General features: G+C 40.2%; 4 protein-coding genes across 4 annotated transcripts; all 4 read right to left on the bottom strand.

The window, feature by feature from the left end:
* Nucleotides 1–633: 633 nt before the first annotated feature.
* On the bottom strand, nt 634–8644 carry LOC137258486 (sulfotransferase 1C2-like). The gene is made up of 6 exons (XM_067796176.1): nt 8631–8644; nt 8042–8220; nt 4332–4655; nt 1898–2001; nt 1260–1419; nt 634–743 (listed from the first exon to the last, which is right to left on the bottom strand). The coding sequence occupies exons 1-6, from the start codon at nt 8642–8644 to the stop codon at nt 634–636; spliced, it is 891 nt and encodes a 296-aa protein (XP_067652277.1).
* Nucleotides 8645–10417: 1773 nt separating this feature from the next.
* On the bottom strand, nt 10418–15845 carry LOC137258475 (sulfotransferase 1C2-like). The gene is made up of 6 exons (XM_067796164.1): nt 15832–15845; nt 15251–15429; nt 12870–13193; nt 11998–12101; nt 11325–11508; nt 10418–10527 (listed from the first exon to the last, which is right to left on the bottom strand). Exons 1-6 carry the CDS (start codon nt 15843–15845, stop codon nt 10418–10420), a joined length of 915 nt encoding a protein of 304 aa, XP_067652265.1.
* Nucleotides 15846–20582: 4737 nt separating this feature from the next.
* LOC137258464 (beta-1,3-galactosyltransferase 2-like) lies at nt 20583–21629 on the bottom strand. The gene has a single exon (XM_067796153.1). The coding sequence runs from the start codon at nt 21627–21629 to the stop codon at nt 20583–20585; it is 1047 nt and encodes a 348-aa protein (XP_067652254.1).
* A 790-nt stretch (nt 21630–22419) lies between these two features.
* On the bottom strand, nt 22420–24982 carry LOC137294813 (uncharacterized). Its single transcript, XM_067825935.1, has one exon. The coding sequence runs from the start codon at nt 24959–24961 to the stop codon at nt 23312–23314; it is 1650 nt and encodes a 549-aa protein (XP_067682036.1). The 5' UTR covers nt 24962–24982; the 3' UTR covers nt 22420–23311.
* Nucleotides 24983–25302: the final 320 nt, after the last annotated feature.

Raw genomic sequence — 25302 nt, 5'->3', positions numbered from 1 at the left:
CTGATATTGTAATAACCGTCAATTTGGAGAGAAAAACATGTTAACAAAAGGATACAATGAAAACAACATAACACACTGTCAGAAGAAAATTTTGCATTTAGTTTTGAAAAGTCGCTTTTCCTTTGCTTGTCAGTACATATGCACGTTTTAACTAAAATGTGATGTTTTACATATTGTTGTGATGAGGATGGTAATAATAAATTAACACACAATACCCATTGTATTTATAGTTCCAAACTAACTTTTGTGAAGAAGTTTAACATTTTTTAACTTGCACCATGCGACAACGCAATAGAGTAAATATGCATGTTATGAATATGATTTATTCTTCGTTCATTTATCATAAACAGCAATACATAATACATCGTAAATAATCAGCTATTTAGACTTCCCTTCGTTTTTCTGGACAATGTGGAAGACAGCTCATGACGGCGTAAAACACAACTCAGTCAACCACATTCAACTGATTCATCCAAACTTGGGTTTCAGTGTCACCAATATAATGTGACAGGGTCCGATGATTAAGTGTGTGGTTTGACATGAACATACAGCATAACGATAAATGTTCTCAGATATATTCTGGATAATATTTCGTGTACATTGTCCACAACCACGCGATCACTATAACACCCGTTATTCATACGTGAACACAATGCCCGTTCCTTCAAATCGACGCCCAATCACGTCATCAATTTTTTCGCTTTGGGCAACTGTTATCCAGTTTTTCCAATCCCCAACGTCACCTGAAACAACAACAGCACATAAGTTCCGAGGTCCAAAGATCAGTTAAGCACGATAAGGTCAGTACAGTAGGTAATACTTGATTACCTCCTAAAGTATGTCATTCGTGAGGTTCACTTTAATCTCCATAACTATGGTGTTAGGCGGCTAATGCAATTGTATCAAACCAACGGCCGGAACTGTATACACAGAAACCGGGAGGTTCACGAGTAACTACCCGGATGCAGAGCGAGAATCACGCTAACCACGCCATTGAACGTTCTGAAAATGTTATTATGCTTGCTCATAATCCCTTTCGACAAGGAGGATGCAACAGCATATACCATGTGCAAGACCCATATGCACAAGGCTCAACAGACAAAACAAAATGGTCTATAACAACCCACGTCTCTCAACAACTAGCCGCATTACTTGGACCTACGCTCTACCCGGTGGTCACTGAAATGAAACACACGTAGAAAACAATGACCGACAGGGCCAAATGCCAATCTCGCCTTTTCTATAGATTCCTTGGTGACCATCCTTCCACAAGTCGGGCTGTGGTCTGGCGTGCTCTTTGTCCTTGTCCGTCGTCCTCATCTTCTTAAAGCTGCACGCTTCTGCTATTTCCTCACATAGTTCATCACTGACGGAGACCCCAATGAAGTCGGCAACCATTCTGATGTTTTTAACAGGATCCTAACATCAACCAACCAAAATACCAACAAAATGTTATAGAAAATTATGGATAGTCCAGTGTACTAAAGGTAAATGCACGTTTAAATAACAAATAAGCTCCATTACAGTTAAGATATGTAATGATACACCTAGGGAACTTCCATATATCACAAGATTGTAAAACAAGAAATGCCAACTAACAAAACACTAGCCCATTTCATCAAACTCTGTGACAGCAGCACCTTGCAACTGATACACAGACTTAGGCACTTATGTTTCATGGTATTTAAAATGAGCAAGAAATTGACGATCGACGCTGATGCCTTGGCGCTGGCATTATCATCAGTATCACACGCATCATATCAACGAGCAACTCAACAGTACACAAGACGAATTTATCTGCGAATTGGATGTTCTAGCTGATCGTCAGCGTTTACATTCAATTCTTCAAAGTGTGCACCCAGCAAACCATTTCGGAGTACCTAGGTCAACTACAAACCTTTTTCAAGTTTTCATAAAACAATGTCAGCATAGGTAGTTCCGGGTGGACCTGTTTCACTTGCAACCAATCTTTCACGTAGTCAACGTAATCACCCCAGGGAACTGGAACATGGGAGAGATGTATGTATACGGATGTGTCTGTAAAATAATGTCACAGGTGAAGCAACGATCTGACGTGGCAACATTTCAAGCCAGCATTTTGAAGCATATGAGATTAGATTGTGACAGGAGTAAAGTAGTTCCCGTAACGTCAGCATTTACACAGCATGTACATACCCTTTCAGACACACCGTACCAGATGAGAGCATCTGAACCAGGACATAGAATGCAACATCAGATCAGGGCATTTGAATCTACATTCACACAGTGGCACATCAGATCATCTTAACATACATTTACACAGTTGCACTTCAAGGTTCCCATGTTCATATTCACACAGTTGCACTTCAGGACACATGGGTCCACATTCACACAGTGGCACTTCCGGCCACCCGGGTCCACATTCACACAGTTGCGCTTCAGGGAAACCGGGTCCACATTCAAAGAGTTGCACTTCAGGTCATATGCACTTATATTCAAACAGTAGCATCTCAGGGCATCTGATCCACCATTCACACAGTAGCACTTTAGAACATCAGGACTACGTATTCCTTACTGTTTCTATATAGGAGTCCTGGAAAACTTTAAATTACATTGTGAGTGCTGAATTAACTTTAATAGAGAACAAGTAATATTGTGATTCGTTTTTATATGTGTACCACAACATTACTACTCTTGTGTAAACGGGTCAATAAACAATATACCATTATTTTCACAGATGAGTACATCTGCAAATGTTTCTATGAATGTACGCCATTGCTGTAGCGCGTATCTGCTGTGTTTTTCATACCATATCTTGCATAATTTGTATCTATAATACGCCGATAAGGCGCTTATTTGGAGCTTGTTTTGCTTTGACGGAATACAAATATGCTTTAACAATATATGATAATCAACATATTATACATTCAGTCTACTAACATTAGAACTACATCCCATATTCACCACAGAGATTAATTGGGGATTAATAATCTGAGCAGATGCATGGCATGGAATAAGCACAGAACACCAGCTTTCCCAAAAGAACTACATGCTTAAACTGACAATTGTACAGTAGCTTGATGCTTGATATTTTCCTATTTGCCTACAAATGTTGCATCTTTATTTACGGAATATTGTAAACCAAAAGTCACTGTGTTCTGTAATCTGATTGGTTGAAAAACATGATCAAATGGTATTAGATTCACGGAAACTGCAAGACTATTCACTGCGTATTTACACGTAAACAATTGTTTTGTTGTGTCATCAACAGTGGTGACGTCATTTAAATCATATTGTGACGTAAAGTTAGAATGACGTCACAAATGAGCAACTCCAGATGCTACCATGGGAACCAGCTGAAACGGCTAGCTGATGACACTTTACTGCTGTACTCATACTCGACGTAAACGAGTGCAGACAGTAAAACCCCTTTGGTTTACTTTTTTGTTTACAATATCGATAAACATCATGTGTTGGCCAATTTCCGGGTGTTATTGAGTATTTGAAGTACGGGAATGCATTTGGAACCGACGGCGTCAGCTAACTAAAATATGGTTTCAAGATTTTAGTTCATGTCTTGGCTTGTTTTATGCTTTTTGCTAAATCGGAATAAATGACATATGTATGCTGATTCGCATATATCTCACCTAATTTCCATTAATTGTATAAAACGTCGCGGTCTCTGGGTCAGAATCTAACTTTGTTATTGTGAGCAACACGCGAACCTGTTTGGCATAAAGTTAACGGAAAAAGAGAAAAAAATGAGAATACTCAAATATATTTTAGGAATTTTCTTAATGACTGTTTCTTATTTACATTGATAAGTATGCAATGAAACATGCGAAAAGACACTTTTTTGATTGGGCACTATTAGAATGTTGTTGTAAAGTTTGTCCAAATTACATCATCAGATGGCTATATATTTCAAAACAATTTGCGTATAAACATTGATAGAGTTTGACATCCTGACATCATTTTTATAGGGCAATTGTCTTCAGTGTTGTTTTCCTCTGACACACGTAAGGCTTAAAGCGGTGGGCAAAGTGGGCAAAACCATTCAGCAGCCGCAGGTGAAAACAACTTGTGCAGTGGATCATATTATGTGTTGTTTTAAGCTGTCGGTTCTTATGGGATGTGATTCGTGTGTGAGAACACCATACCATCCGACTCTGTTATGATGGTGTCGTACCCGGAAAGCTAAAATCTATTTTTCAGAAGTCCCGGAAAGGCTAAAATGTAAATTTCGGTTCTCCCAAGAGAGCTAATGAGGGAGGTAACGGGAAGGCTAAAGATACGGTTATGCTCGTCATGATCATGAGGTTTGGTATGACGTATGACATCTGTGTACTTACCTTTTCCATCTAGAAACAGATCCAAAAACTCGGAATACGTCCCATCAAACCCGACGCTCAGCTTTAGACCGTTGACATGATTATAATAGGATACGCTGACATCTTTGGGATTTCGCATGATGAAGATTGTTTTAATTTTCTTCTCCGCCAGCGTTTCTGGCAGATGACGGAAATATTGGTGGGAATTTAGAACTCTCGGGGAGGGGAGTTCATCAGGCCGCGAAAACTTTGGCATCCCCAACATGGCGATTTCCTTTCCTTTCTTGTTGTACTTAGAGTTACCTGCCCTGAGCATGTTGACGATTTCCCACAACCAATGGGTACCTGGAGGGATCAGAATACACAGAAAAGTGTGAGTGAATGAATGGGGTTTACACCTGGTTGACTGGTATTTGTGCTTCGATCAGAATGACCCACACAGTGTATAGCTCACAAATCGGTTTAGGTTAAGCAATGTTGGTAGATGGATGGGTTCACTCCAGATCATGAGTTTCTTACTCATTCACACATTACATTGTTGAGTGGGGTGTTGACCTGGAAATACAATGACTACACGAATATTACTGCTGAGTTCTTAATCAACCTATAAGGGAAGAAGAAGTTTATAAAGCGGTTCTGTTGATATGAAGAAGGCAGAGAAATTTACTGTGGCTCAAACTGAAGCAACACTTTGGATTTCAAGGGCTGATATTTAATGCCATTCAGTCAATGTACTGTTCGATGCTGTGTAAAAGTAAGTACAGAAAGAACTGACTAGTTTGACGTCTCAGTTGGTGTGAAACAAGGATGCTACCTTTCACCAACTCTATTCTCAATGTATATCAATGACCTAGTAGACACGCTCAGAGAACTGAAGTGTGGTGTTGATATAGATAACACGAACATCACATCACTTATATAGACGGATGATATTGTGCACAGAATGCGGTAACTTCTAAACTGTCTCTCAGAATGGTCAAAATATTGGAAACTTTTGGTAAATCAAGAGAAAAACTGTATCCACTCCTACAGGAACCTACCAGTTTACATGCCACGGTCTTAATGTTGAATTATTGTGTAGAATATTGGTTTTTAGTTTCATACTTCAATGCAAAGAAAGAAATACACAGTCAATCCTTATAATTAAATTCAGCAACGAATACTATACCCTGTCAACAATATTGTCTTTAAACATAATCAAATTCATCGAAACAGATATCTTTGCTACCACCGATTAACATTTTCGGTGTAAGAATTCGGTAATGGCGTGACATGACTCAGGTGACTCATTTACATAAAATGACACGCCTGCCAAGCCATTAGCCAATCAGCATAGAGCACCCCCAAACAGCTGTCAATCAACCAAGCTAACATCGGTCGGCGAATCAGAGTGGAACAACTCAACGTGACGCGTCCCGGTATCGGCAAAGTTTCAAGTTCAAACGTTTGAATTCCTACCTGCGAACTGAAAGAGACAGTTTGAAAAGTGAGAAATGGAAATGAAACCCGATGATATGAAGTTAGTGGAACTGAGATTGTAGTATTTGCGCAAGTAGAAAGAGGCTGTGATGTGACTGGGATGCCATGAACTGATGTTCCAACGTGCGCATGCTCTTGTCGAGGCGTTGCAACCTTATTAACGTTCACGGATAATTTTGAGTTGTTTGTTTATGTTAACCACAATGTATCACTTCAATGTTTACCCAAAGTTCATTAAGGTACCCGACTGCAAGGGAATTCCCCCGACATTCCTCAGGTCCGAAAGTAGTCCGGTTCGGTGGGTGTGGCTTATTTTTTTCAGATTCATTGGGAAATGAAATCAAAAGAAATGTTCCCAGTTAACCAGTCAGATTGCCAGAATTTAAATGAACACAATAAAAATTTAATTATTAGAACATAAATATTTCGGCATCTGGTTAAACGAACACTGCAACTATAAGAAATCTGTGGCTGAAATTTGTAAAGAAGCAATTGCAAACCGAGCCCTTGGGGTAAATGTAACAAAGTTCAATAACACGAGTGGTTTAAGGTACAATGTGTTCAATAAGTTCTTTGATAGCTACGTCCAACCTGTTTTAAATTACATCGCCAGTGTGTGCTTTGTTTGTGGTTGTTTTGTTTTTGTTTTTGTTTGGTTTGGTTTTGGGGGGGGGCGGAGGGGGTGGGCGGGTGGTTGCTGGGTTTTTTTTCTTCTTTTATATTGTGTGTGTTTGCTTTGTTTTTTGTTTTGTGGGGTTTTTTTTGCGGGTGGTCGTTTTTTTCTGTTTTTGGGTTTTTTTGTGTTTATTTTCTTGTTTGTTTGGGTTTTTTAATGTGTACTATGAAACTGCTAAAGCAATCCTACCCCTAATTACATTTGTTTATGATATGTTGGATTTCATATGTAACCTCTTACTGGTATGCCAGGATGAGAAAATATTATGTATTAGCCATTGTGATTGCGGATAATGTAGATAACCGAGTAGAGAAAGCGGCTGGGCTGACTGTTGGAGTTGGTATATCTATAGTTGGATGATGCGAAAGGTGTGAAAGGAGAAGTTCAGTTTCTTGAATGAGCCCTTTCAAAAGAATATTTGTCTGTAACTCCATATCTAGATGTCTTTTTGGCCAGTAATGGTCCGGTGTGTTGATAATAACTATACATGTATTATTTTTTTATTTATATACATGACACCAAAATAAATACATACTATGTACTGTGTCCAGTATGGTCAGTGAGTGAACTCCGCTTATAGCCAACTGAAGTGACAGAGAATACACCTGGGATCCTTGGGAACAGGCTTTACAATCTTTGTTAAAATATCATTTTTACAAAATTTGTAAACATGAACTTTACAAACTGATCTCCTTTTTAATCATCATTTTATTTTAGTGTGCTCATTGCAGAGTTCAAACGCATTTATCAACACGGGAAAATGGGACAAAATTTTAGCAATATTTTATAACGGCATGTGTTATTGAAAACTAGAAATCTACAGACCAGCTGACCACGGTCCTCAATCTTAAACCTGTCAAGGGTCACAGTGATAACGAGTATCGGACTGAATCCGTGATCGACATCTCTAAAGCTAACAGAACCAAGGTGCAATGCATGTATCTGTCTCTACGCTGGTCAAATCACGTGCGTGCCACGCATACCTTCGTGGTATACTCACGACTGACCATCGGTGCCTTGGTCCATCTAAATGACATAATCCCAGGTTCACAATAACAACATTATCGTGAGTTTTATCTGTAAATGCGATAATCCGCGATAGCTGATATAGGTATATAATACGGACGACAGTCACAAATCAGGGTGTGGCTGTCTAGTAACTTTTATCTATTGTATTACGTTGTGAATACTATGCTGTTTTGTAACTGTGTACTATGTAGATTGTGAAAACACTATCTGGCTTGATGTGTAGAGTATTTAACGATGACATTACGTTGTATACGTTTGAATGTGTGCCGTGGCGTAGTATGTATAACGAATCTACGTATGATGTTTGTACTCTTTGAAAGCTGAGTAGTAGCTATAATTGTAACATATTACTATTGAATTATCGTGTAAAATGACCCTGTGACTGCAGTGCATTAAACTCCTCGTTTGTTTTACTCAGTTGTTGTGTTGTGCATGGGTTGGTATAGTCATACCTCTTGCCAAGCGAGCCAATTCCCCAGTCACGATTCAATGCATTCATTGAAACAACTGATTACTGCTTTATACAGAAAATGGTGAAAGTTCTTACCACATTTGGGATATGCCGCAATCAAAACGTCATCGTCCCTAAGTTCCAGTTTCTGAACTTTTCTTATCATTTCCATGTCATCTTCAAGGGTTGTAACAATTGTGAGAAGAAGACCGTCTTTTTCATAGAATGACCATCCATGACCATTCTCATTGCGGTAGTCCAGAATCTTTGGATTCCTACAAAGAAATCACCGGTTGGGGTTGATTTACCGCCATTTTTTGACGGTTTGGATTCATTTGTGTGAGAACACTTCTTAGTGTTACCTACAAAATTGACTATTCTGCACACGAACCATGTATAAATAGTGTTCTCAAACCTGGTTTCGACATGCTGGATTCTAGACCTCGAAAGAGACGCAGCAATGTGTCTTTAGTTGAGTGATAGTCGCATGTGATAAATTAAATGAATGCAATAGTGAAAGGCAAGTTGCTGTTGCAATTTCTCTGCAAGTTTAGTTTAACGATCACTTTTCTGTAGCTGACGGTATACACGCGTATATTCGTCACATTGACCTCATTAGACAAAAAAAAGATGGCCACGGAAAAAAACTCTGCACTGACCCAGAATAAGGGAAAGACGTACTTACCCCTGACCTTCCATTTTGATCAGTACATGCGATCAACGCTTGTGGTGGACTTTCTTGGACACACAATCGTGTACGCTCCGTGTAATAAACAAAACGACCTTGCTACGAAACTGAAGAAGAAATCACGACAACCAATGTCGACAGCGTATTAATAAGCAATTTTGCTCGTGGCGACTGTGTAAGTGTTGACTCTAGGGCAGTAGGGCAAAGACAGGGGTGCGCAAGGGTGTTGAGGCTAGATCCACGAAAGGGTATCTCACAACTATAATAGTCAAACTGTCACGCTGTTATCAAGGCTGTTTATGCAAGTCATGGATTTAGAATAAGGTACGCTATTCAAGTTGGTATTCAAACAAGAGTAACATATTCGTTGTACAGAGTTGCGTCCCTTGGACACCACAAAACCTATCCAAATATATAATGTGGTTTTCAGAAAGCCAATGTCTCCTAGCTTCTCTATGTCCCCTTTTAACAATAATACTTAAAGACAGCCTTCCCGTTTTGCCGGATAACATACACTGTTCCAAAAAAAGTACGGGAACTGTACTTTCAATGTACGATCGTCGAAATAGGGAAATATATGGTATCGAATTAATGTTGATATAATAATAATGGATGTTTTGAGAATGCATCACCACATGGATTTCATTCGAAGCAAAGCTGGTCGTTCAGTTATCCCCCTTGTTAGGTGACTGGAGTATCATATGAAAATTTCACGTTTACAATTTTCAGTCAGTAGTGTGTGATTTCATCCTGAAAACCCTGAACATGCTCAGGGTTTTGGAAGATTATTTATCGGAAAAAAATGGTTTGCAGTTATTTATTGACCTGCCTGAAAAACGTCAAGATTCATAATGACACATGATGCACGTGTAGGAGGGTCCCACGTTGTGCATATGTTTCCCATGCATTGGGTTTGCGTGTGGTGATAACGTGAAATGATGCTGCATGCACAAGATGAATGTCATTGTAACGTTCATCAATGGGTTTTCTTTCTACTTGACTCCAAAGTTGAGGTTCCCCTACTTTTTTAAGAGTATAAAAGCCAGGGTACATTTACGTAGATGAAACACTTTAATAATAACCTATGAACTAATTCTAACTTTTCAAACGTAGGACCCCATATCTCACAACTACACAAACATACTGGCGGTCAAATTACTTGCTTTAGCTAACGAAGAAAACATTACTTCCAGGCCTTGTTCTCTTTTAATGGTAGTATTGTACTACCAATTCTTATGAAAAAAAAAAATTAATTTATTCCATGTTAGGTATAAGTGTCAGGAATGTTCAAAGGTACGTCACCAAAATAAGATTTTTGAAAAATCATCCTTAGAGTTCCAGAGCTAAATACGACCACTTTATTCATTTCGGTATTGAATTTTAGCTTCCACTTTACACAATACTACTCTGTAACTCAGTCGGACTTTCAGCAAATAAGACCATGTTATCAGCATAGATCAGTACAAAGATCTTTACAAATCCAAATATATCATCATGTTTACACCCTCGCAGGTATTAGTCGCTAAAAGCATTCAATGTCATTAATAAATAGTGACGAAAGGAAGGGTGATAAGTTTCTCCCTGGCTTACGCCTTTACAACCGTCTATCTTGAATCACATTGATTGATTCATCCAAACTTGGGTTTCAGTGTCAACAATATAATGTGACAGGGCCCGAGGTTAAACTGTGTGGTTTGAAATGAACATACAAAACAACGGTAAAAGTTCATAGATATATTCTGGATAATATTTCGTCCACAACCACGCGATCACTATAACACCCGTTATTCATACGTGAACACAATGCCCGTTCCTTCAAATCGACGCCCAATCACGTCATCAATTTTTTCGCTCTGGGCAACTGTTATCCAGTTTTTCCAATCCCCAACGTCACCTGAAACAACAACAGCACATAAGTTCCGAGGTCCAAAGATCAGTTAAGCACGATAAGGTCAGTACAGTAGGTAATACTTGATTACCTCCTAAAGTATGTCATTCGTGAGGTTCACTTTAATCTCCATAACTATGGTGTTGGGCGGCTAACGCAATTGTATGAAACCAACGGCCGGAACTGTATACACAGAGACCGGGAGGTTCACGAGTAACTACCCGGATGCAGAGCGAGAATCACGCTAACCACGCCATTGAACGTTCTGAAAATGTTATTATGCTTGCTCATAATCCCTTTCGACAAGGAGGATGCAACAGCATATACCATGTGCAAGACCCATATGCACAAGGCTCCACAGACAAAAAAATGGTTCACTTTAATCTCCATCACTCTGATGTTGGGCGGCTAATGCAGTTGTACCAAACCGCCGGAACTGTATGAACAAAGACCAGGAGGTTCACGAGTAACTACCGGGATGCGGAGCAGGCATCACGTTAACCTCGCCGTTGAACGTTCTGAAAATGTTATTATGCATGCTCGTAATCCTTTCGACAAGGAGGATGCAAGAGCGAGGTTGTTGGTTGGACCCATAAGCACAAGGCTCCAGAGACAAAAAAAATGGTCTACAGCAACCCACGTGTGCCTCACAGCAGGTAAAATCATAAATGGACCTACTCTAACCCACGTGTGTCTCTCAACAACTAGCCGCATTAGTACTTGGACCTACGCTCTACCCGGTCGTCACTGAAATGAAACACTCGTGACCAACAATGACCAAGAGGACCAAAGGCCAATCTCACCTTTTCTATAGATTCCTTGGTGACCATCCTTCCACAACTCGGACCGTTTTCTGACGTGCTCTTTGTCCTTGTCTGCCGTCCGCATCTTCTTAAAGCTGCACGCTTCTGCTATTTCCTCACATAGTTCATCGCTGACGGAGACTCCAATGAAGTCGGCAACCACTCTGATGTTTTTAACAGGATCCTAACATCAACCAACCAAAATACCAACAAAATGTTATAGAAAATCATGGAGAGTCCAGTATACTAAAGGTAAATGCACGTTTAAATAACAAATAAGCTCCGTCGTAGTTGACTAAATATATATAATGATACACCTAGGGAACTTCCATATATCACAAGATTGTTAAACAAGAAATGCCAACTAACAAAACTCTCGCCCATTTCCTTTAAACTCTGTGACAGCAGCACCTTGCAACTGATACATAGGCGGACTTAGGCACTTATGTTTCATGGTATTTAAAATGAGCAAGACATTGATGATCGATGTTGATGCTCTTGGTGCTGGCATTATCATCAGTATCACGCGCATCATATCAACGAGCAACTCAACAGTACACAAGACGCATTTATCTGCGAATTGGATGTTCTAGCTGATCGTCAGCGTTTACATTCAATTCTTCAAAGTGTGCACCCAGCACACCATTTCGGAGTACCCAGGTCAACTACAAACCTTTTTCAAGTTTTCATAAAACAATGTCAGCATAGGTAGTTCCGGGTGGACCTGTTTCACTTGCAACCAATCCTTCACGTAGTCAACGTAATCACCCCAGGGAACTGGAACATGGGAGAGATGCTATACATAGCTATGTGGCATGTATGTATATATACGGATGTGTCTGTAAAAATTAAAGCAAAGTTCAAGCAACGATCTGACACCGCAACATTTCAAGCCAGCATTCTGAAGCACATGAGATTACACTGTGACAGAAGCAAAGTAGCCCCTGTGACATCAGCATTTGAAAGCACGTATATACCCATTCACACGCACCGTACCAGATCAGAGCATCTGAACCAGGACACAGACTGCAACACCAGATCAGGGCATTTGAATCGACATTCACACTGTGACACATCAGGGCATCTTAACAAACCTTTACACAGTTGCACTCTCCGGTATATGAGTCTACATTCACACAGTTGCACTTCAGGGCACATGGGTCCACATTCACACAGTTGCACTTCCTGGCACCCGGGTCCACATTCACACTGTTGCACTTCCTGGCACCCGGGTCCACATTCACACAGTTGCACTTCCGGGAACATGGGTCCACATTCAAACAATTGCACTTCAGGGCAACAGGGTCTACATTCGAACAGTTGCACTTCAGGTCATATGCACTTATATTCAAACAGTAGTATCTCAGGGCATCTGATCCAACATTCACTCAGTAGCACTTGAGAAAATCTTGGCCCACACTGATATCTCCAGAGTAGTTACAGCCAGTTTTGGGCTAGGCGGGCATGATCCGTGAGAGCACCATACCAGCCGACTTTGTTATAATAAATGAGGCTTGATATGACGTATGACATCTGTGTACTCACCTTTTCCATCTAGAAACAGATCCAGAAACTCGGAATACGTCCCATCAAACCCAATGCTCAGTTTTAGTCCATTCACGTGGTTATAATACGATACGCTGACATCTTTGGGATTTCGCATGATGAAGATTGTTTTAATTTTCTTCTCCGCCAGCGTTTCTGGCAGATGACGGAAATATTGGTGGGAATTTAGAACTCTCGGGGAGGGGAGTTCATCAGGCCGCGAAAACTTTGGCATCCCCAACATGGCGATTTGCTTTCCCTTCTTGTTGTACTTAGAGTTACCTGCCCTGAGCATGTTGACGATTTCCCACAACCAATGGGTACCTGGGGAGATCAGCATAGACAGAAAAGTGTGAGTGATTTGGGGTTTACACCTGGTTGATTGATATTTGTGCTTCAATCAGCATGACCCACACAGTGTATGCTCACAAATCGGTTTAGGTTACGCAATGTTGGTAGATGGATCGGTTCACTCCAGATCATGAGTTTCTTACTCATTCACACATTACATTGTTGAGCGGGATGTTGACCTGGAAATACAATGACTACACGAGTATTACTGCTGAGTTCTTAATCAACCCATAGGAGAAGAAGTTTATAGAGCGGTTCTCCTTACTAAACTGTAAAAATCACCTGGAATTGATAAGAATCCCATGAGTGTTAATGATGTACAGAAACTGTTTAGCTGGTGCCGGAACTATGGAAAAGTGGGAACATAAAATCCTATCCCCAAATCTGGAAAAGGTGATCAAACAGTACCTACAAATTACAGAGGTATTATTTTGCTGTGTGTCCCATACAAAATATACGCTGAAATCCTTGAAGACTAAGTAACTGTTAGAAGGCAATAATTATCCAACAGAACTGCAGAATGGAATTCGCAACGGACGCTCACGCCAAGTCACGTACAGTCCTTAACACAAATACCATAAAACAGAAAGATATCCAGGTTATCAACATGTTTGTGCTTTGTTGATATGAAGTAGGTATTTCACTCTGCAGAGAGAATTTTACAGTGGCTCAGTAGCAACAATTTGGAATTCAAGGGTTGATTCTTAATGCCATTCAGTCACTGTACTGTTCGATGCTGTGTAAAAAGTAAATACAGTAACAACTGACTGGTTTGACGTCTCAACTGGTGTGAAACAAGGATGCTACCTTTCACCAACTCTATTCTCAATGTATATCAATGACCTAGTAGACACGCTCAGTGAACTGAATTGTTGTGTTGATATAGATAACACGAACATCACATCACTTATATAGGCGGATGATATTGTGCACAGAATGCGGTAACTTCTAAACTGTCTCTCAGATTGGTCAAAATATTGGAAACTTTCCTTAAATCAAGAGAAAACTGTATCCACTTCTATGGGAACCTACCAGTTTACATGTCATTTTCGTGATGTTGATTATTGAGTAGAATATAAATATTTCGGCATGTGGTTGAAGGAAAACTACAACTATAAGAAATCCCTGGCTGAAGTTTGCAAAGCAGCAGAATGAACCCTTGGGGCAGTGACAGCCAAGTTCAATAACATGAGTGGTTTAAGGCACAATGTGTTCACTAAGTCCTTTGATAGCTACGTCCAACCTGTTTTGAATCTCCAATGTGTGTTTTGTGTTTGGTTTTGTTTGTTTGTTTGTTGTGTTTTGGTTCTTTTTGTGTTTGTTTTTAATGTGTACTATAAGACTGCAATCCTACCCCTAATTATATTTGGTTATGATATGTTGGGTTTCATATGTAACCCCTTACTGGTCCACGCTATATGGCAGGATGAGAAGATATTGTGTATTAGCCATTGTGATTGCGGATAATGTAGATAACCGAGTAGAGAAAGCGGCTGGGCTGACTGTTGGAGTTGGTATATCTGTAGTTGGATGATGCGAAAGGTGTGAAAGGAGAAATTCAGTTTCTTGAATGTGCCCTTTCAAAAGAATATTTGTCTGTAACTCCATATCTAGTTGTCTTTTGGGCCAGTAATGGCCCGGTGTGTTGATAATAACTTTATATGTATTTATATATATTTATACACATGACACCAAAATAAATAAATAACTATGAACTGTGTCGAGTATGGTCAGTGAGTGAACTGTGGTGAGTGAACTCCACTTACTCGAACAGACTATAAGTTTGCAAGCACTGAACTGTTAATCAAAATCCACTTATAGCCAACTGAAGTGACAGAGAATACACCTGGGATCCTTGGGAACAGGATTTACAATCTTTGTTAAAATATCATCTTTTGTAAACATGAACTTTACAAACTGATCTCTTTTTTTAGTCATCATTTTATTTTTGTGCGCTTATTGCAATGTTCAAACAAATTCATTGAAATAACTGATTACTACTTTATACAGAAAATGGTGAAAGTTCTTACCACATTTGGGATATGCCGCAATCAAAACGTCATCGTCCCTAAGTTCCAGTTTTTGAATATTTCTGATCATTTCCATGTCATCTTCAAGGGTTGTAACAATTGTGAGAAGAAGACCGTCTTTTTCATAGAATGACCATCCATGACCATTCTCATTGCGGTAGTCCAGAATCTTTGGATTCCTACAAATAAATCACCGTTTGGGGATGATTTACCGCCATTTTTTGACGGTTTGGATTCATTTGTGTGAGAACCCTTCTTAGTGTTACCTACAAAATTGACTATTCTGCACACGAAGCAAGTATAGATATTCTTCTCGAACCTGGTTTCGACACCCTGGATCCTCAAAAGAGACGCAGCAATGTGTCTTTAGTTGAGTGATAGTCGCATGTGATAAATTAAATGAATGCAATAGTGAAAGACATGTTGCTGTTGCAATTTCTCTGCAAGTTTAGTTTAACTATCACTTTTCTGTAGCTGACGGTATACACGCGTATACTCGTCACTTTGATCTCATTAGACAAAAAGGATGGCCACGGAAAAAAACTCTGCACTGACCCGGAATAAGGGAAAGACGTACTTACCCCTGACCTTCCATTTTGATCAGTACATGCGATCACCGCTTGTGGTGGACTTTCTTGGACACACAACCGCGTACGCTCCGTGTAATAAACAAAACGACCTTGCTACGAAACTGAAGAAGAAATCACGACAACCAATGTCGACAGCGTATTAATAAGCAAAATTGCTCGTGGCGACTGTGTAAGTATTGATTCTAGGGCAGTAGGGCAAAACAGGTTCATGCGAGGATGTTGAGGCTAGATCCACGAGACGCTATCTCACAGCTATAATAGTCAAACTGTCACCGTTTTATCAAGGCTGTTTATGCAAGTCATGGATTTAGAATAAGGTACGCTATTCAAGTTGGTATTCAAACAAGAGCAGCATATCCGTTGTACAGATTTGCGTCCCTTGGGCACCACAAAACCTATCGAAATATATAATGTGGTTTTCAGAAAGCCAGTTCACGCCGAATGTCTCCTGGTTTCTCTATGTCACTCACATAGGAGTAAGCGTTGTTGGGATGGATGAGCAGTGAATGGGATCAGTTGCTACTCCATAAACCTTTTATTACTGTAAGCATCAGTAAAGACGGTCCGACCGGAAACCGACTCTCCAGTGGAATATGTCCAATATGTCAGCGACCAACGTTAATTGTTCATAAAATATTCATTCACACTAAAGAGAATGAGCCGGAATGCTGTCGGAATAAAACTTCCTAGGGATTCCAGGAAATTCAAACTCGACTTTGAAGTTTCTTACTGCATTCCGAATGCATTCTTACTATTCAGGTCAATTGTTGCATCATGCACGAATGTTTTGGACATGTTAAAATCTTTCGAGGTACATTCGAAGTGGGAAAATACTGAACAACGTTATTGAGGGGTATTCTAAGAGCATTTTAAGTATTCTTACTGCATTCTAAGAGCATTTACGTATTTTTACTGCATTCTATATATTCTTACTTCGTTCATTCTGAACATATCCAATGGCGAATCACGAAAAAGGCAAGGCACTTCAAATCCTGTCAGACTGTCTCGAATGCACCTCGAATGAGTGGAAATGTGCTGCTGGAATTCAGGTGGAGAAACCTTCTAATGAAACAGGTTATTTCGAGTGCAGCTGGAATACAGCTCGAATGCACCTCATATACAGTTAGCACGTCCCGAATGATCTTCAAATGAGCCTTGCATACCGCCGAATAGTATAAAAACATGGTCACCTGTCACTGAAACGTCAGATAGGATCTGGGAGAAGCCAATACCGGTATTCTTACAAAGCTGGAAACAATGCTTATATTGACATTCTCTCCCGAATGCGGTTCGAATTTTGAAAGCATATTTTTTTTTCTAGCTGATTCTGCTTGATTCCCGTCAATTCGAGATACGTATGAAGGAGCCTTAAGAAACTATAGTAGTAGAAAGGGGTAATGTGCGAACAGCCACTGGACCGCTAGTCTGTAGCTTGTAAAATTCCATTAGGCCCAGTAAATCTCCACAGTCACTAAAAGGATTTGTGAATTTGTCATGGGGTTATTTTGTAAATACATTTACTCTCTCCGACTTTTTAAGTTATAATACACTTTAAAATTGTGCAAGTTTTGAACATCACCAGATTAGACATTTACTGATGAAACCCCATGACATGTCAACATATATCTTAGTCTTATCTTTTATCTGTGTTTGTTATCTTTGCTTAGTTTCTACACTCAAAGTTCGGGCGAGTGAATTATTTTCTGGGCTAGTAACTTTTATGCATACTGTAGCTAGCCCGACTTGATAGGAACATTTGAATACTATTTCGCACACTTGAAAGGGTCATAATCTATCACGGTACAACCTTGTTGAGCTGATTGCATCGTGGTAAAATGGCACAGTTGGATCGTGTTCTCTATAACCCAAAGGCACTTCCTGGCACATCTCCACGTGTTTGTGTCTGACATTGAAATTGTACATGAACTGAGCTCGAGTGAATGAAATTAGAATTTTTGTCAGTTGCGAGTATGCCAAAAAGGTACATGCGACACGCGCGATTTGACCATTACTAAAACATAAAAAGAGATAAATATGTATTTTAAATAATTAAATAAATAAGATGATAATATGTCTTCAAAATTGCAATAATTTCAGGTTCAAAAGAAGTTCGAGCTCGTTTAGTACTGGTGATTGGTAAAGTGTGGCGGCCAGATGGTAAAAACTTATACTCTTAAAAACAGTATGGTATTAAAAACAGTTTGGGTCATTAATAATTTTTTTCAGACGTTGATAGTACTTGCCGCACATAGAGAAATGAAAGATCTTCGCAAGTGACCCCGCAAGTTTCTTTATGTTTTTGCTGATAGAGACCCGAACCAGCACTGAGAAGAAAAAGTGAGCATACCCTGAACAAAGGTGATTTAAAACAACCTCATAACAGTTCGGGAAACATTAAAAGACTGCAGTTTGCGCAGTAGATGGAGGCGTTGTTGACATTTACTGTATAGGGTTTCTGTGTTGTTATTCCATGTTAACCTGCTATCAATTAACGTTCCAAGGTACTTGTACTCAATGATTGTCTAAATTGGTTCTTTACTACTAACAAGGGTGGTACTGTTGGGGGAGTTAGTCCTGAAATTATTACGCAGTCTTTTTCACATTTAAATCCCATTGATTCTCTGTACACCATGATATGAAATTCTTTACCCTAACTCTGTATCGTCGCTCTGATTCGTAATCATACATCTGACCAACAATGGCTGTATCATCAGCAAGCCCCACATTAACACAGCTATTTTCTACGCTAGTGCAGCGGTGTATAGAGTGAACAGGACTGGTGACATAGCACAACCTTGCGGTCCTCCTGTATTTATAACCTTCATGTCCGATACATTGCCCTTTAACTCTGACACATTGAAATCTTGCATGGAGGAAATATCTGATCCAACTCAGTTGTGAATTCACCCTCATATTTTGCAGTTGTCTTACCATGATGTGCGTTTGGATCGTGCAATAGCTTTGAAAAGATATTTCCTCTGATTATGGAAACGCTGTTTTCCATATATTTTTGCCATATTAGACACGTTCTGATGGTATATTGAATGTCAACCAACTTATTTGTGTGCTTGCATATGGATGTCATAGTTGATCCGGGTGTGCAGTATGTGTGTGAAATCTCTCGTGTGGCCGAATTGACAACTATGTTGTTGTGAGTGAACGAGTGAGTGAGTCTAGGTTAACGACGCCTTTAGCAATATAGATTAACGACGCCTTTAGCAATATAGGTTAACGGCGCCTTTAGCAATATTCCAGCAGTATCTTGAGTGGGACACGAGAAATAGGCTTCATACATTGGACCCATGTGGGGAATCGAACCTGGGGCTTCGGCGTGACGCGCGAACGCCTTAAGCTGTAGGCTCCCACACCTGCCCGAAACGTGTTATAAGGGCTTGCCAATATCTGTGACTGAGGAGGCGAAACTAACGGGTCACCGTGGCTGTGACTGAAGAACTTACACGTGCTTGAGGGTTCCAACAAACACACAGCAATTGCGTCTGTTCTGGTTCTCCCAACGCATTAGGCTGCCACCGAAGCGGTAGAAATCACAATTACAGACATATCAATACATTCATAGACATGTTCTATTCTTTGTTCATGTGTAAGTTAAGTGAGTTATTATTTAACGTGACATCGGCAATATTTCAGCCATATCGTGTTGTTCATGTGTAAACAACAGTTACATATAATACAAGTTTCAAGTCTATAACAGTTCCAAGTACATGCTGCATGAAAGTTTTAACTCAAATACCGGTAAATACATTGTAACTACGTGTATACATTTTCTTGTCTCACACATAAATGTATGATTTCTGATTGGCTGAATGCTCTTCTATTGTTTACAAGTATCCCTGTTTAAAAGCCAATAGCATATATATGTACCCCGCTGGGAATTCATTTGTTACTTCGTGGCAGTTATTCTTTATCTCGAATAACATTGAATCATGTATGATGTACGGAAAATACCGATGTTTTGTTAATGCAAATCGATGTTAACTCAAACTGTTTTTCTTGTCGTCTGCAACATCTAGAGATGGCTACAAAATTATTTCTACCCGTGCTTCAGACAATATAACATTAACATTGGGGTGTTAGGTAAGATAAATACGTTGTTTAATGGTCCCATGGGGCCCATGAGTTGAGGGAACTCAACGAACATCGAAGGTACATGTGTGAGTTTATTTGTTTAACGCTGCACTCAACTGACGGTAACTATTCTGAGTCTGATCACCTGACTGCGGTAGCTGACTCTTGCGACAAGCATGGGGTGCTAAACGACCAACACCAACTCGTATCTTCAATGATGTGAATCAAACAAAACTGCATTACAAGGTCATACCTAACTATCAATACACCCGCTGTTACAGATATTCATTTGATTGGTTTGCTGCAATGTGTTTCAGTTTAGCTCTGTCGATAATGGATGTTCTAAACAAAGCTCTTACTGTCACAGGCTTGTTGTTTCATGGTGCACATGTCGAAGAGCTGGTGGAACTGACAAAGGTGAACCCATGTAACGATGTCCACAAATTAAGTCTACACAGTTGCCAACCGGTGCCAATAAACCTTCTTTCTCTCGAACAGAATACTGAGAAGAAATTTGAATTTTACATCTCTTAGGCAGTGATGAAACTGGAACAGTCTAAAATAAATATGTTCGAACTTCGACGGGATCGGATGATCAGGCTCGCTGACTTGGTTGACAGATGAACATACCTCTATCCCAACTACTACATTAGACATCACAAAACGTGTACTACACCAGATGATGTTTTTACAACCTTCCACGCCTCCTGTACAAGTCTCCAATACTCAGGAATATAATCACACTCAACAGTAGTTGCTAATACAGGGCAATCACGTTTACGAAAGCACTCCATCCCTTTCTTTGGCTGCATTAAAAAATCACTTCTCACGAACGACCCCTGGTGGGGCTCCACGTTGATCAGCCGTGAAACGACGATTCCAGTGAAATACACGTCATCGATCCATATAAAAGGAGATATAAGGGAAGCTTTATATAAATTAGGAATAAGTTCTCCGAGGACGAAGACTGCATAACCTCCACAATATATCCAGGGGAAATGACGATAGAATTTGAACACGTCACCATGGACAGCCCATTTAGACGTACCTCGATGAATCTTTCCAACAGATTCATTAGCGATGTCGCAGTGAATAGGCTCCCGTGTATGTATTCCATGTTTCATATCCAGGAGTCGATATGTATTAACAAAAACATCATCGTCAATTTTACCCACTAGTTTCACATTGCGACAATATAGTGAAATCCATTTCAATCCCATTGTTATTTTCAATGTCAAATTGCGGTAGTCGTCCAAGAAGGTCCCTTGAATGATGTCCTTGAATTCGGCGAATTCCGAAACTATCCTCCGGGTTACAGTTGTGTTGGTGGCGCGGCCAATTAAGAAAACTGTCTTCACTGTCACTGGCAGGAAGGAACGTCCGTTCGCAAATGCCGATCTGAGTAATTGTCTCTGTTTAAAGTGACCCGGTGCGCTATTTACCGCGTACAACAGCGATATGCTCTTTGCGCGAGAACAGGCCTCCTTGTCGTAAAGAAGAAACCCAGTTTCAAATGTCGCAGGATATAACGTTGAAGGTACCGGTCTCCTACTGTGACTTGCATCCACCTTTACACTTGGACAATGTTGATGGACCTTCGTTTCGGTAACACTTCCCAACAATCCGACATTAGTGAACACAATGTAAGCACTAAGAGCTATCAGTGAACAGACGCAAAGTTTTATAGAAATAATTAATTTCATTCCAAACTACATGTGTGATGGTACACCTATGCTGTGTATAGCTGCAGTTGGAAACAGCATACAAATGTCCGCTAGCAATCGATGTAACGATCGTTAATCACCAGACCTTCCGATTCAGAGCATCCAACAGCTGAATGCGTAGCCATTGTACTACACATATATCATGCCAGGCGTTAAACATTTCTGAGTCGGTTTGATGCTATAAATGTTTGTATTGATTGTTTCAACAATGAATTATCTGCAGCTAGAACGTACTGATTGCATGGTATTGAAAAGAGTGCCATCAAATCATCGTTTTGTTATGCGCTCGGGCCAATAACCGACTTTGATCATAATCTTGGGAGAACAGCTGTTGAATGTGCGCCTATGGAGAATATGTATGGTAACTCTGTGACAAAAACATTTAGATTCGGAGCATTTTCAGAAAATTAATTTACCTCTGAAAAGCAAGAAAATACTTGTTCACTGGGTGTTGAACGTCTTCTAATAAGTAAAACGAACTGAAAGGAAACTCTCAAATCCACAGTTTAACAAGTTCTTTGATGAAGCAATTCATCCCTGACGACATGTAATGATGACGTTATTTGAGGCCTGATTAGTGCGGACCAACATAAGTATATATTCTGTAGCATGGAGTGAGTGAGTTTTAAATTTAAAGTCATTGGGGCAGTACTTGAGCCATATCGTGACTATGAAAGTTGTAAATTTATAAATATATATTTTACCGGTTATATGAAATGAAAACAAACTCATAAACTTACCCTGTCGCATGGAAAAGCTCAATATCTATGAGTATGTCAGTAGCCCCTTTATTATTGTACATGGGTATACACACCATAGGGGCAATGGGAACAATTACATCTGTGAGGGATATCATTTCAACTTTGTAAGGTACAATCAGTGACAATTCAGGGGAATGAATAAAAGCGGCCTTTGAATAATTCAAATTCAAATAAAACCACAAAGAAATAGAAAGTGCGTGAGTTTAGTTTTACGCCACAGTAAGCAATATTTCAGCAATATCACGGCGGGGAACACTACAGATGGGCTTCATACATTGTATCAATATCGGGAATGAAGCCTGAGTTTTCGGTGTGATGAGTGAACGCTTTAACCACAAGGCTACCCCACCGTCCCAGTATAGGAGAAACGATGTACGACATTCTTGGACATGTACAATAGACATGTACTAAGCAGTATTCCAGCTATCTGACGGCGGCCAGTAAATAACCAAATCTGGTCCAGGCAATCCAGTGAGCAATATCATGAGCATCGATCTACGCAGCAGGTATATGTTGACGAGATAACCAAGTCAGCTAGCCTGACCACACGATTCCGTTAGTAATTCTAACCGGGATATTCACGGCGATGCAGCAACTCAGCAACTAAAGCCGTTTTCCTGTCTGTCTGTATCCCGAGACAAACAAAAGCATGATGGGAAAGTATTTATATGCCGCTTAAAGCAAAATGTCAGCAGTATCACCCCGGAGGGCACCAGAACTGGACTTAACGCATTGAACCCATCTGGGGAATCGAACTAATGTCTTCCGTGTGACGAAGACCGCCCCTATACCAATTGTGTAGGCCGATACTCATGATGTCAACCACAGGATATTACATACAGATCACTGCCATAAGGTTACAGCAATTACTGTGGCACACAAATCATTACAAAGTTATAATTATAGCCGCCGATATACGCCATAGCCGCTATCGTGACAGTATCTGATAAGGCCACCCAAAGGAGGACGTTGTTGACTCTGTTGATGTTGTAGCTGCTGACGGTAGTGTTGCGGTTCCAGCCCACATGCCTCCGCTTGCTCGGCAACAAAGCGTAATATATTATATGTGAGGGGACTGCGCTGAAGTCCCTTCGTCCACAACATGATATCAATCTGCACTAATTTGGCACATACAGGTGCTGCTTGTATGGCATGACTTAGAAGATGAGTCGGCCACAACTTAGGGGGAAGGTGATGCACAGAAAATCCTCCACAGTAATCCTCAATAACATTAGCAGCTGTATCTGCAGGTGTCCTTCTGATGTTTGGGATGAGTCTGTCTCCTGTTCTCGTAAGTGCCAGGTATCTACAGCACTGAACATTAGAAAGGTACCACATGCATTCTGGGTAGAATACGTTATTCAGGATCCTGTGAAGATAACGTAGTACTGCCACGAAGCAAGTCTTTGATGGTTTCCTTTCTGTGCTGTAATTTGAGACAGCCTCCTGTTGCAAACAGCTATCCAAGTAGTCTTGTAATAGGATCATCCTGTCTTTAGGAAGTTTCAGCTTCTCAGCTTTCCTTTCAATCTTCCGTGCAAGGTCCTCCATTAGGTATCTTTGTCTCTCCCACAGTGATACATCCTGCGCAAAAGATCCCAGTAGTGCATTCAGAGTAAGACTGACGTTAACATTGAAGCAATCGTACAGATAATCACTTAGATCAACATTCTCAGGAATTTCGACAAATCGCGTGAAGGTGTCCCTGAAAGCCTTTTGGATGTCAGTGATTGGTGCATTCAATGGTAACTTGCATCTTCCCCATGTACTATTAAATCTATATCCGAATTTATCAAAACTACCGCACCAGCCTATCCACGAATCCTTCCCCACAAGGATCACTACAGATGGTCGGTGCCAGCTGCAGTGTTCTGTAGGATATCTAGCCACAATCACAAAGTGATATTTACAATCAAAATCATCAAGATAACCCGCTTCAAGAATATTTTTAAACATTGTAAAATCTGAAATGAAGGGATTTCCTACACCACATGATACAGTTCGCACATTAAACAATGTCATTTCAATGAACCTAGGAAAAAGCACTGCTAACTTAATGAATAAAGCCTTAGCGTCTTCGTCGTATATATCAGCTGTCTGAAAGACTGATCTGTGGTCATCTACAAAGGAGAATTGATGCGAGGTGGACAAATTGGAAATCAGCCACATTCGTATTGCATATTTGAGAATTCCTATCGAAAGAAGCTTGTCGCAGCTTTTGAAAATCACACTCGGGTGATGCAGAGCACTGTTCTGTAAATACCACATTTGGAGAACCTTGTGGAACACCTCCTTTGTCAGCAGAACCATGTCTGATGTCACCCATGGTGCTTGAAGTGTGTTCTTGCAATACAGGTCCAAAAAGCCACTAGAGTTGATGACTTGACTGAAGTGTACTGCAGTACGATAACAGGACAATAGAGTCTCGGGTGTCAGATAGAGGAAGATGGATTCCAACAGCTCTGTGGGTAGTTCCTGGAGATGCACTGGATGACGTCTAGTTCCAGCGCAGACTGGAGGGTCCTTAAGGTCTTGAGATGGATGTTCCATGGATGAACATTTGAAGAATTCATAAATATTTTAAAACTGTTGAACATGAGACTTGTGATACGGATATCAAAGAAAGATGGGCCCAAAGTTATATATATATATATGCAATACATTAGCTGTACCAAGAGGTTTGGTTCCAGAACATTTGGTGAATCCTAATCAACAGGTATCGAAGAATCCTGACGAAATGAATCAGGATTCTATATTTACACAGAGATGTGTCTTCCGTTTCGTGGATGGAATTATCACCATCTATCGTTGCTCCCAACGCCAGTTGAGTCCTGAACACCAGCAAGTCCTCACAGTTCCATAGGACATATTCTGACATCTGAAATGTGGAT

Source organism: Haliotis asinina, chromosome 1, assembly GCF_037392515.1.
Source record: "Haliotis asinina isolate JCU_RB_2024 chromosome 1, JCU_Hal_asi_v2, whole genome shotgun sequence".
In the NCBI taxonomy this organism is placed as follows: Eukaryota; Metazoa; Mollusca; class Gastropoda; order Lepetellida; family Haliotidae; genus Haliotis; species Haliotis asinina.
This window is presented reverse-complemented; position numbering and strand designations above follow the sequence as displayed.

Excerpts from the sequence above, each read along its gene's own strand:
- LOC137258486 (XM_067796176.1), bottom strand. Across the intron at positions 4,656-8,041 it reads TGCGGCATATCCCAAATGTG|GTACCCATTGGTTGTGGGAA; the intron begins GTAAGAACTTTC and ends TGATCCCTCCAG. Across the intron at positions 744-1,259 it reads GCCCGACTTGTGGAAGGATG|GTGACGTTGGGGATTGGAAA; the intron begins GTCACCAAGGAA and ends TTGTTGTTTCAG.
- LOC137258475 (XM_067796164.1), bottom strand. Across the intron at positions 12,102-12,869 it reads TCTGTTTCTAGATGGAAAAG|TTCCCTGGGGTGATTACGTT; the intron begins GTGAGTACACAG and ends CCCATGTTCCAG. Across the intron at positions 10,528-11,324 it reads CCAAGGAATCTATAGAAAAG|GTGACGTTGGGGATTGGAAA; the intron begins GTGAGATTGGCC and ends TTGTTGTTTCAG.
- LOC137258464 (XM_067796153.1), bottom strand. The coding sequence starts at position 21,629 with ATGAAATTAATTATTTCTATAAAACTTTGCGTCTGTTCACTGATAGCT.
- LOC137294813 (XM_067825935.1), bottom strand. The coding sequence starts at position 24,961 with ATGGAACATCCATCTCAAGACCTTAAGGACCCTCCAGTCTGCGCTGGA.